The 18,198-nt window shown below is 42.3% G+C and overlaps 1 protein-coding gene across 1 annotated transcript in view; it reads left to right on the top strand.

Moving 5' to 3' along the window:
- Window positions 1–18,198, top strand: part of LOC126284139 (D-altritol 5-dehydrogenase-like) — a 190,268-nt gene that overhangs the window by 46,203 nt on the left and 125,867 nt on the right. Inside the window, exons 3-4 of the mRNA XM_049982855.1 lie at window positions 2,661–2,824; window positions 12,009–12,133. Coding sequence (XP_049838812.1) covers window positions 2,675–2,824; window positions 12,009–12,133 — 275 coding nt within the window. The 5' untranslated portion in view covers window positions 2,661–2,674. The remainder of the gene's footprint in view (window positions 1–2,660; window positions 2,825–12,008; window positions 12,134–18,198) is intronic.

Genomic DNA, 18,198 nt, shown 5'->3' with positions numbered 1-18,198 from the left:
TGTTGATGTCAGCTCCCTATACACCAACATCCCATGGTCTTACTGCTACTGAACTCTTCCTTTCCCAGTGTCCTTCAGACTCCAAACCCATCACCTCATTCCTCATACACCTTACTAACGTTATCCTAACCTGCAACTACTTCTCCTTTAAAGGAAAGGTATACAAACAAATCCATGGTACAGCCATGGGCGCCCAAATGGCACCTCCTATGCCAACTTGTTTAAGGGTCATCTCGAGGAGAAATTCCTAGCCTCCCGAAACCCCCAGTCTGATTCAGGTTCATTAATGATATCTTCATGAATTGGACTTAGGGCCAAGACACATTATCTTCATTCCTTCACGATCTCAACACCTTCTCTCCATCTGCTTCATCTGGCCACACTCAATTCAGTGTGCCACCTTCCTGCATATTGCCCTCCTCCTCTTTGATCACTCTATCTACACCTCTGTCCACATTAAACCCACCAACCACCAACAGTATATGCGTTTAGATAACTTCATTGCACAACATTTTATATTGGCATGACTACTAACCAGCTGTCCACCAGTGCAAAGTAGACTACCCTGTAGCACAACATGCAGATGAACGTAACATGCATGATTTCAATGGCTACTTCACTACCCAATCTGTCTGGTTCCTCCTCGCCACCAACTTTTCTGAATGGCACTCATCAGAGTTACCCTTACAACTCATTCTCAGATGCTGGCCTCAACATACAGTACCATACTGTCCCCACAACCTTGAACCAACAGTTCCAGACAGGAGGAGATGGCCCTCATACATCTTCAGATCGGGCACTGTCCTCTCACACATAGCTTTTTATTATGGCGGGAGGATCCTCCATTTTGTGATGCTCGTGGTGTGCACATCTCTGTCTGGCACATTTTAACAGACTGCATTTTATACCTTGATGCACGGGCAGAAGCACAAGTTGATGGGGATCTGTCTTCTGTTTTAGCTAATGATGAGACATGTGTGTCTAGGGTTTTTAAGTTTTGTGATGTGTCTGGACTCTGGCCTAAACTTTTAGGCTGGAGGTTTTAGTGTATTGCAAAGTTGCTGACTCCTCCCCTTTTTTCCTTGCGGTCAGCCAGCCACTTCCATCTGCTACATTGTTTTAGCTCCCTCTAACATTTTCTTCCTGTGTTGTCCATGTTTTACTGCTGACGCTCTGCTTCATCCCACGCTTTGGTGTGTGTGAGCACATGTTTTTCAACGATTGTTATCCATGTTTTCTGTTTCGTTTATATATTCCTGTTCTGGGATTTTTCTTGAGACCTGTCTCACTATGTTACTGAATGGGCGCTGAAGACCTCGCTGTCGTGCGCCCAAAACCCCTCTACTACTACTACTACTACTACCCACCCATACTGTCCTGCACCTCCTCTCTATTCTTGTCTCGCACCCAATTTTGTGTGCTGCCCTCTGCCAACACATCTGCCCATCTTTCCCCGGTCCTCCCATTTTTTAGTTCATACCCCACCTCTCTGTCCCTCTGTCTCCTGATGTTGCACCAGTTGGCAGCCTAGTCCCTAGCCACTCCACTGGACAATACTCCTCCCCCCCCCCCCCCCCCTGCTCATTACCCACCCATTCCCATCCCCTTCCTGCTCTCTTCAGATTGCTGTTTCCATTCCATATGACAGTTGCATTGTGGTCTGAGCTGCTGGATATGGTGGTTGTGTGTGTGGGGTGTGCTTGCTAGTATGAATGAATGTTTGTGTGTTTCTTTTTCTGATGAATATGTAGCCAAAAGCTAATGTGTAAGTGTCTGCAACTTAACATGTCACCTTTACAGTAAGTAGCAGTCTCACCTTTTACTTACATTGTAAATATAAAGCCTGTAAATTCCACTTTTACAACTAACTTCAATTAGAATGACCACATAGATAACATTGTGGAGAAAGGAAACCAAAGATTGTGATTTATTGGCAGGACATTTAGGAAATGCAACAGGTCTGCTTACACTATGCTTGTTCAAATTTTCTGGAGTGTTGCTGAGCAATGTTGCAGTGTAGGATCTGAATTAGATATGATTGATGGAGGACATTGAAAAAGCTCATTTCCTAATATTTTGAAACAGGGGAAGAGTACCATGGATGTGATATGGGAACTAGGGTGGCAATCATTGAAACAAATATGTTTTGTGTTGTGGCACGATCTCCTCATGAAATTTAAATCACCATTTTTCTCCTCAGGGTGTAAAAATATTTTGTTGGACCCCAGGGAGAAATGATCATCATAATAAAATAAGAGAAATTAGAGCTCACATGGAAAGATTTAAGTGTTCATTTTTCCCAGATGCTGTCAAGTATGAAATGGCAGAGAAATAACTTGAAGGTGTTTCAGTGAGCCCTATGCCTGGCACTTAATTGTGAATTGCAGAGTAATCAAGTAGATGTAGATTATGCCTTAGGACAGTATTGATTGAAAGTGTGTATGTATGCTTGTAATCATCTCTGCAGGTCAACAGAATGAGAGATTTCTGAGTGCAAAGCACACAGAACTGAGCTTTTTGATTAACTTATCCAAGTACAATTGCTATCTCAGGTTATTATGCATCTTAAGTCATTGTATGATCAAGACACTGACACTGATCTGCAAATCACTATCCAATTTGAGTATTGCGTAAGTGAAATTCACAATCAGTACTATTAGGTGGCGGCAGTGACATGGGGGACTATGCAGCACTTCAACTGGACACGCGTCTGCGACGACTGTACCCGACACGGCTGCCCATCATGACACGGTGCCCACCGGGAGAAGTGATTGTTCGTGTTGCCTATGCTGGCATCTGTCACACTGATCTTGCCATTCTGCAGGTTAGTGTAAGAATATACAATTTAGGCTTATACACACATCAAAAAAAGTTTTGCATCACCTCGGTTTTGGGAGTTCCAGAACCTGTACAGAAAATTGGAATAGAGGTCAACATAAAAATCATTTCTGCCCTTTTTATTGCCCATGAAAACCACACATTGAAAGTTGCAGCACCATACAGCAAGACCTTCAGAGGTAGTGGTGCAAACTGCTGTACACGTCTGTACATCTAATATCCAGTACATGTCCTCTTGCATTGATGCATGTCTGTATTCATCGTGGCATACTATACACAAGTTCATCAAGGCACTGTTGGTCCAGATTGTCCCACTCCTTAATGTCAATTTGGTGTAGATCCCTCAGAGTGATTGGTGGGTCATGTCATCTGTAAACAGCCCTTTTCAATCTATCCCAGACATGTTCGATAGGGTTCATGTCTGGAGAACATGTTGGCCACTCTAGTCGAGCGATGTTGTTATCCTGAAGAAAGTCATTCACAAGATGTGCATGATGGGGGTGTGAATTGTCACCCATAAAGATGAATGCCTAGCCAACAAGCTGCCGATATGCTTGCACTATCGGTCGGAGGATGGCATTCATGTATTGTACAGCCATTATGGTGTCTTTCATGACCACCAGCAGCATATGTTGGCCCCACTTAATGCCACCCAAAAACAACAGAGAGCCTCCACCTTGCTGCACTTGCTGGAAAGTGTGTCTAAGGCATTCAGCCTGACTGGGTTGCCTACAAGCAAATCTCCAATGATTGTCTGGTTGAAGCCATATGATACACTCATTGATGATACCAATCCTGAGCAGTCCATTCAGCATGTCTTTGGGTCCATCTGTACCACACTGCATGGTATTGTGGTTGCAAAGATGGACCTTGCGATAGATGTCAGGAGTGCAGTTGCACATCATGCAGCCTATCACACACAGTTTGAATCATAACATGATGTCCTGTGGCTACACAAAAAGTATTATTCAACATGGTGGCATTGCTGTCAGGGTTCCTCCAAGCCATAATTTGTGGGTAGTGGTCATCCACTGCAGTAGTAGCCCTTAGGCAGCCTGAGGGAGGCATGTCATCAACAGTTCCGATCTCTCTGTATCTCCTCCATGTCCGAACAACATCCCTTTGGTTCACTCAGAGACACATGGACACTTCCCTTCTTGAGGGCCCTTCCTGGCACAAAGCAACAATGTGAACACTATTAAACCGCAGTATTGACGATCTAGGGATGGTTGAACTACAGACAATGTGAGCCATGTACCTCGTTCCTGGTGGAATAACTGGAACTGATCAGCTGTCGGCCCCCCTCCATCTAATAGGTGCTGCTCTTGCACGGTTGTTTGTATCTTTGGGTGGCTTAAGTGAAATCTCTGAACAATCAAAGGGACTGTGTCTGTGATACAATATCCATAGTCAATGTCTATCTTCAGGAGTTCTGCGAACCGAGGTGATGTAAAACTTGTTTTGATGTGTGTAATTATTGAATAACAAACACACATAGTTGGGGTAGAGGAGGAGGCAGAGGAAAGATAAGAGATTTTCTATTGAAAAATTCCTTTGTGGAGAAGGAAAAATTGGCAAACAAAAAGAATTTCAGCATATTTTCGAAATTGTATTTATGGTCTGTTTTCCTTTTACTGTGATTACTGTAGATGTAACTGAATTCTAAAGACTGTAAAATCTTACTTTGTTACAAGAGTAAGACTATGTTTGAATTGTGGAGGACATTTTTATTCCTAGTGTAATGCTCATGGATGCTAATACAGATATTGTGATTTCTGGTGTTATTGACAGGAGAGTATATTTTTATTGTCTAATATTACTGTTGTTTCCCAGATATCACTGCCTGTTAATCACAGACTTCATAATTAAGCAAGTACACTGCAGAGTTAATATTAGCATTCTTAGTTGCTTACATGATCATTATGTTGTTTTTGGTATATGTTTCTCTATGTAGATATTTTGTTTCTTAAATGTATGATTTCTCCAGAGTATTGTTCCATGTATCTTTAAAAAATTGGAACACAAAAAGCCAGCTTATTTTCTGAAATTTTAATTCCCAAAATCAGCTCTATTTGATTATTTCAGAAGATTTATTGTATGTTGTTTCCAGTTCAAGTACTTATCACTAATCATATTCAGAAATTTATTTCACTGTTGGCTCTCCCTTATCATCTAATGCAACTGATGAAGTCACAGAATGTATTGTGTATAAGTATTGTATTGTGCTTTTCTTTGTTTTGGACATAATTAACATACATAAATCTTTTTAGTATTTCAATATGCTATTGATTAGCACCCATTCACGCTGCATGAAAGATATTTTATAAGAATCTTAAACTTTATGCCATTTAGTTTATGGGTAAACGATGACCATTTATTTAAGAATAACCCCTGAACATAATCAGTGCTTATAATCAGAGCAAATAATTAAATCTATCACTTACCTTCTTTAAAATTCTCCGGTAAATGACCTATTGATACATTTGTAACTGTAGTATTTATACCACTCTCTGGTCACAAGATTATTTGTTTTAATTTAATAAACATTGTGCTTTAAATAAAAAGCTCTCCCTAGCAAAGACTGGTGTAAATACTACAATATCAGGCATCCATATTACAGTATCTTCATCATGACAATGTCACACATCCTGTTGCTTACTGTCTGTTGCAAATGTAAGGTTCATTTTTATCTCAATAACATGTGGATAATACAGATTAAATTATTGACTTTTATTGCATTTCCCTATCATTATTCACTTTCTCAGATCTGTTTATGGACATGAATCCTCATCATCTATTACAAACAGATGGTTCATTCTTTGGCAAGTATTGTATTAATTAGAGTACAATTGTCCCTGTAGCGTCTTTAGAGAACAGTAATACACCTGCTTTTTGTTTAGTGTCCACAACTTACTTTTTTCCCATAAATATGCTTATGTTTTCTCTTCTCCTTATATGTTTGTGTCTTTATCCAGCATAGAAACTTTTACACATCCAGTTTTACATTTTGCTGTGTTAATTCCTTGATAGTTGTTGAACGTTATTCTTGATATATTATCTAGATTATTGCTTTAAGTACAATATGTTTTCAGAATACTGACTTTGTGAGATATCTTTCTTGACATGCATACATCAAAGCATGTAGTTTTTATGCTCATAAATATTTGAAAAATAAAAGATAATTATTCCTAGAGTTTCTTGAAGGATTTTCAAGCTTTAGATATCTTAAATAATTTGGTGATTTCACTGTCAGATGTCCATGAATGTAATATGGCATTGCCCAAGATTTTAACTGTGCAAGGGCTGTTCAGAAAGCAAGGGATAGTTGGTAATGAAATGGAAACCACAGTTAAAATAAAAACTGTTTTATTTGCTACAGTTAACTACACCTTCCAGACACTTAATTGCTGCTCTGATTTAGACGTATGTCATAACATTGTACCAACTTTCCAATACCCTTGTCATGGAAGGCAGTCTCCTGTGCTTTCTGACAATTTTCTATGCTGGACTGCAGCTCATTGTCTGTGCCAAAATATTGTCTTCGTAGTCAGTTGTTCCTTTCAGTAGAGATGAAAAAGCCATGTGGTGGATAATCAAACACTATCCATCAAAAACACTCAGGGGCATCCTCATTGCCCTTGCAGTGTGTGGCTAAGAACTGTCAGGAAGAAGGAAAGCATGACAGTTACAGTATGTGGGGGTTGCATGAAATGAGGCATAATCTCTTGACAGGCACCCATGCTTGTCAGGAAACGTTATTTTCTAGGCATCTTTGTGTACTCACTGTGCACTCGGAATTCAGAAGAGCTACATGACACTATCTACAGGCATACTATAGATGCTGCCCAGCACATCTGTGCAAAGCTTTTACACTGTGGGTTTCATGTCATGACCAATCATTCCTTACTCTCTGAATAGAGACCTACCAAATATGCAGAATTCAAGAATATTATTTCTTCTTTGCCCCTCTGAAAATTAATATTGTAGTACTGTTTTATAACCCATAGCTGTATCTTTCAGGTGTTATCTGTGGTTTATATTACGTGTGTGCAAAGAAGATAGAAGTCAGAACAGGTTCCTCAAACCTAAACCATGAATTTCAAATTCAAATTCTTTATTCATCCCGTAAATCTCTACTGATTGTGCAGTGTCATATGTGTATGAGCACACACACTGACGTGCACACACACACACACACAAACACACACACAAAATTTGCCTATAACATCAAACTATATCGAAATAGTGCAGTAAATTAATTCTATTCAATGTTGCTTTAGGAGTGGTATCAGTTTTTGCATATACTTCCTTCAAGTCTGGTATACTTCACATGATTTAAAAATTGTGCCACTAAATAGAGGTATTAAGCTAATAAGAATGCCTTTAGGATGCATAAAACAGTAAAAATGAGGAAAGAACTTTTATTTTATGTAGCAGACCATTGAACTTTTTCATGACAATTTTTGTAGTGGAAGTAGTGAAGGCTGATATATGTACTGACTGGACTTGAAGTTTGACTTTTTGCCTGGAATCACGTTCATGTATGCTGAAGGTATTATTTAAACAATGGAAAATGCAACATGGACTATAAAAATATAATGAAAATTATAGTTGCTACTCACCATATAATGGAGATGTTGAGTCACAGAAAGGCACAACAAAAAGACTGTCAGAAAGTTAGCTTTGGGGCAACAAGGCCTTTGTCAAAGATAGACAACACACACAAATACAACTCACACGCACCTGACTGCTGTCTCTAACAGCTGGAGCCAGACTGCGAGCAGCAGCGTATTATGGGAGTGGCAACTGGGCAGGGGTGAGGAGGAGGCTAGGGGAGGGAAGGAGAGGGATAGCATGGTAGGGGTAGGACACATTAAAGTGCTACTGGGAGTATGCAGGTATGAGGTGGAGAGCAGGGCATCTAGGTGCAGTTGGGAGGTTAGATAGAGAGCAGGGGAGAGACAGGGGATAGCGGAAAAGGAGAAGAGTAAAAACACTGGGTGTGGTGGTGGAATGGAGGGCAGTGTAGTGCTGAAGTGGGAACAGGAAAGGGATTATATGGGTAAGGACAATGACTAATGACGGCTGAGGCCAGGAGGGTTATGGCAATGTAGAATATATTGCAAGCAGTGTTCTCAGTGGTGCAGTTTAGAAAAGTTGGTGTTGGTGAGAAGGATCCAGATGGTACACGCCTTAAAGTAGTCACTGAAATGAAGAATATTAAACCGCGTGACATGCTCAGCAACAGGGTGGTCCAGTTGTTCTTCACAAATGAGAAATGCCCTAGCCACTATCCTTCTCACCCCTCCCATAGTGGTATTCCACCACCCACCAAACCTACAGTTATTCTTCACAAATAAAAAACAACCAACAAGTTGTCTGTCTGCATGAATGGCTACTGACAAACTGCAGCTGAGAAACAACTGGACCACCCTGTTGCTGAGCATGCTGCTCAACTCACTGTTCTTCTTTTCAGTGACTGCTTCACAGCCTATGCCATCAGGATCCTTCCCACCAACACCAGCTTTTTCTGAATCGCACAGGTGGCAACTCTCCCTGCAATATATCCTACATTTCTGTAACCCTCCTGGCTTCAACCTTCATTACTCATTGTCCTTACCTATCTAGCCCCTTCCCTTCTCCCATGCCAGCACTGCACAGCTCTCTATTCCACCGATGCACCCTGTCTTTTTACTTCCTCCTTTTCCGCTATCCCCCTCTCTCCCCTGCCCTGCGTCTAATCTCCTAACCGTATGTAGCTGCCCAACCCTCTACCTCATCCCTGCATGCTCCCAGCAGCACTTTATGGCCCCCTCCCCATACCCTGCCATCCTTCCCCCTCCCCACCCCAGATTCCTCCTTACCCCCATAGTTAGCTGCTGCTCGCAGTCGGGCTCCAGCTGCCAGAGATTGTGTTCGTGTGTGTGTGTGTGTGTGTGTGTGTGTGTGTGTGTGTGTGTGTGTGTGTGTGTGTGTGTGTTGTCAGGCCTTATTGGCTGAAAGCTAACTTTCTGACAGTATTTCTGTCATGGCTTTCTGTGACTCAGGATCTCTGCTATATGATGAGTAGCAGCTATTCTTTTCATTATAAAGTTTTTATTTATGTCTTTTAAACTCTTTCTCACATACTTATGAATAAAAATGCACTGGAGTGGAAGGAGCCTCCATGAATCTGTTGTGCATGTTTCATTGCTCTTATAGCTCTTTTTTTGGTCAAGAAGTTGAGAGAGCTAGCAATTGTGCAGCCGCAGAATGTAATCCCATGCTGTAAAGTACTGTAGAACTGAGTAAAATATGCAAATAGAACATTGTAAAAAAATTGCTTTGTTTGCAAGTACATGTATGGTGTAGTTCAGGCACGGCAACCTTTGTTGACCTGCAAGCCTGTTCACATGCTTACTTAAGCTCGTGGGCCACCTCATCTCATGACATGATAGAAATGCTTCTAGCACATAAAGTCAAAACTGCAGTGTCTGTAAAGTTAATGTTTATAGGCAATGTACCATTAGGAATGATACTCTTTTCCCAGCATACCACAGCAACAAATTATGCTTCAAAACATGCATTTTTAAGAGTACATTCATTCCATGTTTCCATTTATTAATGCTTGCTAAACATTGTTTCCTTACTTATGATGGTTTACAACAACAGTCTTAAAAACTTCTGATTCAAAATTCACCAACACCATTGGTAATGAAATAATGTTTGACATATAAACAGATAGAAGCACCTGAAGATGGGTTGCCAGATATCTTGAAATGTCATCATGGAAAACAGATGTCAAGGCCCATAAAAGCAACTAGTTGCAGTTAATTCATTATAAATAATCTTAAATTTTAAGAGCTGCAGTGTCTACCAAAGGCATTCAATAAGTAATGCAACACATTATTTTCTGAAAGCAAGTTGGATTCACAGTATTCAGGATGCCAGTACACCATATTATTCCCCATTCTTTTGGTTATGAAATCTTATTTTCCTACATAATCTCTGTTCAGTTCAATGGCCTTGTAGTGGCCTTATGCCATCTTACTGGGAGGGCCTGAATGCCTGCATGGTACCACTGTACTGGTTGATGTTGAAGTCAACATCTTGCTGCATCAATAACCTGCCCATCATCCATGTACTTCCTCCCATGGAGTGTATCCTCATTGACTCAAGCAGATAGGAGTCAGAAGGTTCATGATCCAGGCAGTACGGTGAAAGAACAGTCCAATAAAGTTTTGTGAGTCCTCTCTGGTGGGCAGGGTTGTGTGAGGCTTTGCATTGTCATGGAGAAGGAGAAGTTTGTTTGCATTTTTATGATGACAAACACATTTAACTCAAACATTGCAGAGTCACAGCTGTGTGTGGCCAGCCAGCAGATAGGGGACTGGACAGGTTTGCATGACCTTACGATGATGACAGATGCCTCGGCTAACAATGCACCATACTTTTGTTCACTGCCAGGTCTCTGCAGACATTCTGCAAATGCCTATGAATATCTGTGATTCTTGTGATGCTCTGGTTTCCCACCAGAAAAAACTTAATGACAGCTCTCTGCTTGGAACACACCTCCAATACAGACACCATTTTGAAGGTTACGTATAGCACCACCACCTATTGGAACTTAGTGAAGCTGTAGGTGTTGAAGAGAGAATATTCCACAATATCTCACAACAAATTCCACATTTTTTAAAACTGAAATAGGCTGAGAAAAATGGTGTTGCATTACTTATTGAATGCCCCTCATAATATGTCCACAATCAACAAAAAATATTTACTAGAGTTAATACATGAAAGAATAGATAAAAAAAAGTGTCAATAATGTAGGAAATTCGAGTTGACACCCTATTAGGAGTAAATTCATGATTTTCAGCCACAGGCAGCTCATTTGAGTGTGTGAAATTTAGTGTGTTAATATCCTCATCACTATTGGCCAGGAGTTTTGAAATATTCGCCCAAAATACTTTTGATGACTCATGGCATAGGCCTGTGTTGTTTCTATAACACTAAATAAATTGAGCTATCATTTCTTTGTTCATTTTCAAAAGATTGAAAGTCAAAATTGCTGCATTATACATAAGCCAAACTGGAAAAATCCAAACGACAGAATGGTGAATTGTCAGACAGATCATATTCACCCTCACATGCTCAGTACATGTGGGCAGTACTGAGAAAATTTTGGTTGGCATAACTACTGTTCATCAATATACCTAGTCTTGACAATAGACAATACTTACTCTCAGATGGTCATTATATTTACGAATTGGATGTGTTGGACCTTCCCTCACTTTCCCTCCCAGAACTTCTTCCACCAGCCAGACTGAAACCAACTGTGAGCTGACTCCAGTCCAAGGCCTGATGATTGCCCACATGCTATAAAGTTTATGTGTTGTTACTACTTTCTGTTTGTGGTTAGTGAAGTGTGAGGAGACTCATTTTAATGCTATACTTTTGGGTCTTTTCCAAGAGGATTTTGTTGTCCAAGATGACAAAAGTTTTACTTAGATCTAAGAAAATACCAGCAGCACTTTGTTTTTTGTCCATTGCTTCTAGAGAATTTTGTAAACAATTATTGATAACACTAGTCATTGATTTATTTTTCTAGAAACTGTGTAGGGCATCAGTGAGGATTTGTACATTTTCAGTAATTTAATTAATCTGTAATACACAAGTCCTTCAGTGATTTTTGCAAAACCTGATAATAAAGAGAATGGTCTATAGTTTTCTAAATCTGCTTTATCACCCTTTTTATGAATAGGGATCACTGTGGCAATTTTAAGACAGTCAGGAAATGTTCCTTTTGAAAAGGATGTGGTGATTTTATTTGCAATGGGTGTTTGCATTGTTTATAATAGTTCCCTTATGACAAACTCTGGAATACCATCAATTTCTAAGGACACTTTTTTGTAGCTTTTTTCTATGTGAATGATTTCATTTCAGGTTGTTTCATAGAGATAGATTGTGTGAAGACAAATGTAGATGATAATAATGATGTGCTACATTTTCTTGAGGTTCATAAAATAATTTGTAAACTAAAAAAGTTATGTCCAACAATTAATTAGAAAGCATATTTTAATGCTAAATGTTATTGTTATGACTGACTCCATTCACAGAGGTAACCAGTGATTCAAACGAAAAAAGAAATATAAGAGGCAGAACAGTCATGCCTATTCTTGATTGTTTCACAGGGTGATTTTCAAATAGACTGTGATCGGCTTGTTCTTGGACATGAAATAAGTGGAATTGTCTCAGGGGTTGGCAAAGAAGTTAACTGGTTGAGAGTTGGTGACAAGGTCGCTGTGAATCCAAACAGGTGAGTTGAATGTATGGAGAAAAGCAAAAATTTAACAAAAATACAATTTTTTATATGAAATTATATGTATTTGTGGAATTTCCACATTTGGTGGCAATAACAATCAATCAAAAGAATATATCATAATATTAAGCTTGTGAATCAGCAGTGAAATTTTGATTATGTGCTAAAGTTCAGAACAAAAAGAATATCTTTGACCAGCTATTACATTGTGGCATTGATAGGTTGTATTGACCATGATTATCACCATCTTTGGACTCTTATTGCTCTGCCGAGCCTCCCTGTTAGTTTTTACTTTCTGTATCTCAAGCTGTGTACACATTTATGACAAACTATGAAATATATCTTGATGTGGAATTTAATGGGGACAGTTATTGCATTCGACCGATAACCATATCTCGTTCCCATACTGGTGACCCCAAAGTTTCTACCTCTTCTGCGGCTTCCCCGCCTGGTGTTGTAAATCAACATGTTATGCGCACAACACCATGGCTACTTCACCCAATGCTTTGTTCAAAGACTTGGACGCCCAACTAAGACAACCAGGCCACTCCAATGGCTGGCTCTCCACTAATCGACAGTGATTCGCGATGTCCAACCAGGTTAACCTCAAACTTTGTTGTTCTACAATGGTCGAGTGCTACACCGTTAACTCAAACAATGGACTCAGGCTTTGTATCACTGGACTGTAATCACCAACATGTGAAATGTGAAGTGGATAATTTTCAGAACTATGTAACTACCGATTGATCGTGTAATGTTCAAAGTGATCTAAATTTGCACACATACTTTGACTCTCAACGAATTTGTACACGTACTTTGACTTTCGATGGGCCGCAACGTCAGTTACAGTCATGCCATGTGCAATGCTGCCATTTGTGCAAAATGCACAACCTATCCTGGCTTTGCCTCACTCACAAACTAATGATGAACATTTTCACCCACCAAATTCCCCTTGCTCAACCACCAGATCTGTTGCTCAGTTTTTCAACCATGTGGGCTCGAGCACATCTTATGGTGTGTTTTACCGCAACAATGCAATTTTCAGCAAGTTTCACCGGTAATTTATAGTCCGACCACACGTGATGTGTTCCTGATGTTCCTGATGTGCACAGAAAACACACACTGTTGTTGCACAAAGTACCAACCCCCCCCTTACCCCCCACCACACCATGGGGGGCCCTGATTCTGACCATTCAGCTGCTTGCCTCTTCCACAGTTCTGCCTGTGTCTACCATGCCAGGCTTCTGCATCATTTCCGAGAGGTTCAATTTCAAATCTGTACCTCTAACCTCCGGTCCAGTTTACGAGACCACTACACGTGTTGCACAACCGCTCATTCCCACAGTACCGACCGTGCTAGCCACGTCGTGTTTTGCGACATGTCAAGGACAATCCAACCCACCGTTGCTTCAGATGTGCTTGCCAATAACACAGCTACACCTATGGTGCCAGGCTGCAGTACAGTCCCTCCTACCACAGACCAGCAGGCTTTCCAAGACACACCGAAGCCGCTTTCGTCCCCCCCCCCCCCTTCCCCCCTTTCTCCCCCTGGCCATCTGTGGAAGCTGCCCCTTTATTCGAGGACAACGCGTATCATGGTTTGTGCTTATGGAGCATCTGTTTGAGTTACATCATATGTTAAATGACAACTCTAAATTCCTGTGTCTCATCACGCACCTCCATAATCACTCAGACTTAATTTGTGATCTACTCCTCTCGCCAGCACCTCCACTGAAGTACGATTCACAGAGAAAATGATATTGGACTCACTTGCCTGCTCACCACAAGAATTAATCATCAAGATCTTGTACTAGGAGAAATTGGGGGACCGAACTCTATCACAACTCTGGCGCCGCCTTTGATTACTTGTGAGTGAACATACAGTGCCGGACGTTACTCTGTGGGCGGTATGGTCTGCAAAGTTACCTATCGACTTACAGATGCACCTGCTACCGCACTCCTTTGAGTCAATCAGTTCTTGTCTTTGCATCGCAGACCAGCTGTATGCACTGCTATGACAACACCAACTAGCACGCCACTCCCCACTGGTTGTCACAACTGCAACTGTTCACTGGCTGTCTGAGGGCAGAGGCAAAGCTCTCTCCACCTCTGCACCATCTACATCACATGGCAGTATCTGCTTGCTCTCTCACCTGTCCGAGTACTCAAGAAGCGCCCACTCACCATAAATGCCAGTATACATCCTAGAACAAATCAATGAGGACAAGCCTCCTCCGCTGCCACCGTCGCCGCCACCAGCACATCCGGCTCATCCGTTTTGTTGGTACCACAAGATTTTCGGCGATGATGCCATGAGGTGTCCTTGCCAGCATCCAAATGCTGACCGCAGGATTTAGAAGATGCCGAGTCCTACGGGGAACCTTACAGGTATCCTCACACATTGCACTCCGTCCACCCGGCCGAGAGGTCATTTATATGTGACCGACATTTCGTCACGGCTCGTCTTCCTAGTTGACACAGGTGTTGACGTACCTATCATACCCACATCATTGGCTCCTCCCACCTTTCAACTGATGAGGTCACTTCTACAAGCTGTCACATACTTCAGGCTCCATCAAAGTTACAGTGCATCTATCTCCTTCTCTGTGTTTTCTGTGGACTTCCTACATTGTCGACATCGATTAACCAATTCTCAGTATGGATTTTTTGTCACATAACAAACTCTCATCCAAATGTGGTTCAAGGCTCAGTGCTTCACCATACCAGTAACACTCAGATACTGTACTCCTGCACTTATGTTCCAAGTCCTGTTTCTCTTGTGACATGTGAGTTAGTACACAAGTGCTCTGCTCTCGCAGGTGACATTGTGACCTGTGTCACTAACCTACTGTCAAAATATGACACGGCAGCACAACTCCATGGGGAAAATGATGATCTGAAACAATGAGTAGCACACACTTACAACAAGCTTGTCACAGCTCGTACCTCACTGGTGAAACTGCAGACCACAGTGCCACCACCTAATTGTGTTTCTCCAGCAGACACCATATTGGTCACTCAGCAGGTTAGTCCAAAAACATTGTGTGTGACGATTCGCATCCAGTAGACACCGCAACCCCAACACGCTCACACATTCAGTGCCATATGTTTCAAACAGTGCTTCTGATGACAGTTGCATGCACAATATGACCACAACCACCAGGCAGGCAGCCGCCACATGTGATGATAAACATTCCCCCCTCTCTCACGTGCCAGCCACGTGAATCAGTGGCCATCGCTGTTCCCTGTCTGACGCCAACACCCCTCTCGCCCACACCAGTTACCCAAGGCAAGGCTGACAACAGGCAGTCACTGCACATCCTGACCTGCTCCACACTGTGTGCGCAGCCAACCTCTCCAAACAAGCACACGTCACGCTCGCGTAATAGGCATGTGACTTTCATGCTGCCTTTTTCCACTCGCACTAACGGTTATGTCTTGCCATGCCCCACTCATCCAAAAGCTTCACGTCAGGATGTTGCTCAGTCTCGTGTGCAGTTCTCAGTTTCTTCTGTCACTGACGGAATGACACACAAGATAGTTACCACTGCCAGCCCTCCTATTAGGCACAAGTTTAGATGCCTCAGTCCCATTACGTAGTGCGTGGCCTGGCAGCAAATTAATGAACTTTTGGAGGCAGGTATCCTGCAACCATCAGACACCAACTGTTCTTCAAGATTCACCTCATCACCAGACACAATGGTTCTTTCCAAATATGTGGCAACTACAGATGCTTAAACACTCGTAGTGTCATGGACAATTACCCAGTGCTGAACATGAACAATTTCACTCATATGTTATTGGGCGCAACAATCTTCAGTGTTATTGACTATAAATGTGCCTGTCACCAGATTCCTGTAGCTCCGGAAGACATTCCAAAGACAGCTATTATCACGCCGCTCGGTTTGTTCTGATACAACTTCATGCCATTCGGCCTGACAAATGCAGCACAAATGTGGCAATGTTTCATCAACTCAATCTGACGATAGTTCGAGTTTTGCTTTACATATCTGGATGACACACTCATTTTCAGCAACTCGGCTGAGGAATGTGAAAATCATTTATCCAAGGTCCTCCAGACCTTACACTCCAGTGGCATCGAGGTCAACAAGGACAAATTCCAATTGCGCCAGTCCTCTGTCACAGTTTTGGATTACACCGTCCCCACAGACGGAATACAGCCTCCCAAATCCTGCATGCAGGCCATTGCATCACTGCCACCTCCAGCTAATTACAAAGAACTCCAATGTTTCTTGGGTACAATAAGTTACTACCATCAGCATCTGCCTTCTGCTGCTGCCGTGCGGGCCCTGCTGACAGAATCACTGTCAGGCAAACAGACTTCAGACCTTAAACCAGTTCGCTGGACTGAACCTATGCTGGAGGCCTTCAAGGCTCTAAAAACTTCCTTAGCTCAAATCGTGACACTTGCCCATCCCAACCTGTCGGCCGAGTTGTTCATCACTATGGAGGCCAGCGACATCACAGTGGGGGCAGTACTATAGCAACGCATAGGTGATATGGTTTCTCCCCTTCATTTCTTCTCTAAAAAACTGGCTACAGCTCAGAAGAAATATTCCACTTTTGATAGGGAACTTCTGGTGGCCTATGAAACCATCAAACACTTTCTTCCCGTTGTCGAAGGCCATTCTTTCTTCATCCTTACTGATCACAAACCACTAGCAGATGCTTTCTGCAACCCTCCCAAGAACCCACCCCCTCAGCATTTCTGCCTCTTTGATTTAATCTCTCAATTCACTACAGATGTTCGCTACATCAAAGCACAGAAAACATACCTGCTGATTTTTTCTCGCGGATCAATACTGTCTCATCATCGACTTATCCAACCTGGCCACTCTCCAGACCTCTGACGAGGAATCTTAAGCTCTCCTTGCAGATCCTCAAACATCTCTTGTGTTTGCCAAAGCTAAGTTCCCCGGCGTTTTGGATGAGGTGTGGTGTGATTCTTCTACCAGCACCCTGCAGCCATTGCTCCCACCCACATTGCGCTGGCAAGCCTTCAACGCCTTGCATAACCACTCTCACCCTGGCATCCGCACCACCACACAGCTCATATCCTAGCGTTTTGTTTGGAAAAATATTAAACGAGATTGTCAGACCTAGGCACACAGCTGTGTCTCCTGTCAATGCAACAAAATTGACTGCCACACCTCCCCTCCACTATGCAAGTTTGACATTCCGCAAGGAAGATTTCATCATGTACGTATCGACCTCATCGGTCCACTACCACCATCAAAGAGCCACAGATATATTCTCTCACAATCGACCGCATGTCTTGCTGGCTGGAATCAGTTCCTTTACCCAACATCACCACTGAAATCGTGGCCAAGGGTTTCGTCTCCTCATGGATTGTCAGGTTCAGTTGCCCGACCACCATCACTACTGACCAAGGTCGGCAGTTTGAATCTGCACTGTTCACCATTTTATGTAACATATGCGGCATTAAAAAAATTCATACAACAGCCTACCACCTGCAAAGCAATGGGTTAGTTGAACGGTGGCACCGCATCTTCAAAACTGCCCTCAGGTGCCATGACTGCCTCTGGTATGAGGTGCTTAGTCTCCATTCGACCTTTAAACCAGACTTACAGGGAACCATCTCTGAATTCGTTTTCAGGGATAACCCAGTCCTACCAGGGGAACTTATCCTGCCTCAAGCACCTGAGGATTTTTCCCCCCTCCCCAAATTTCATTAATCGCATGTGCACTCACTTCAAACATGCACAGCTACACCTGCCTATCAGCCATTCCCTGCCGGACACTTACGTGCCAACCGCATTCAACACTTGCTCCCACATTATGCTCAGGGATGATTCTGCAGCGGGGTGAGAGAATGTTCGACATTATGGTTAAAGATCATCGTCAAACTGTTTCATTCCTGCTTTTGTGGAATCCAACGGTCCTCTGCCATGTCAGTCGGACCCTCCTGACAACTTTTTAACTGCAGAGCCTGAAAATACTTTGTCTCATCCCATGCCGCTGTTTTCTCCAACCCATGATTCGTCATCGCCATTTGCAGGTTTTCCAGCCACATAGCGATC

This window comes from Schistocerca gregaria, chromosome 8, assembly GCF_023897955.1.
Source record: "Schistocerca gregaria isolate iqSchGreg1 chromosome 8, iqSchGreg1.2, whole genome shotgun sequence".
Lineage (NCBI taxonomy): Eukaryota > Metazoa > Arthropoda > Insecta > Orthoptera > Acrididae > Schistocerca > Schistocerca gregaria.
The sequence above is the reverse complement of the archived record's forward strand: the minus strand, read 5'-3'. Positions and strand labels throughout refer to the sequence as shown.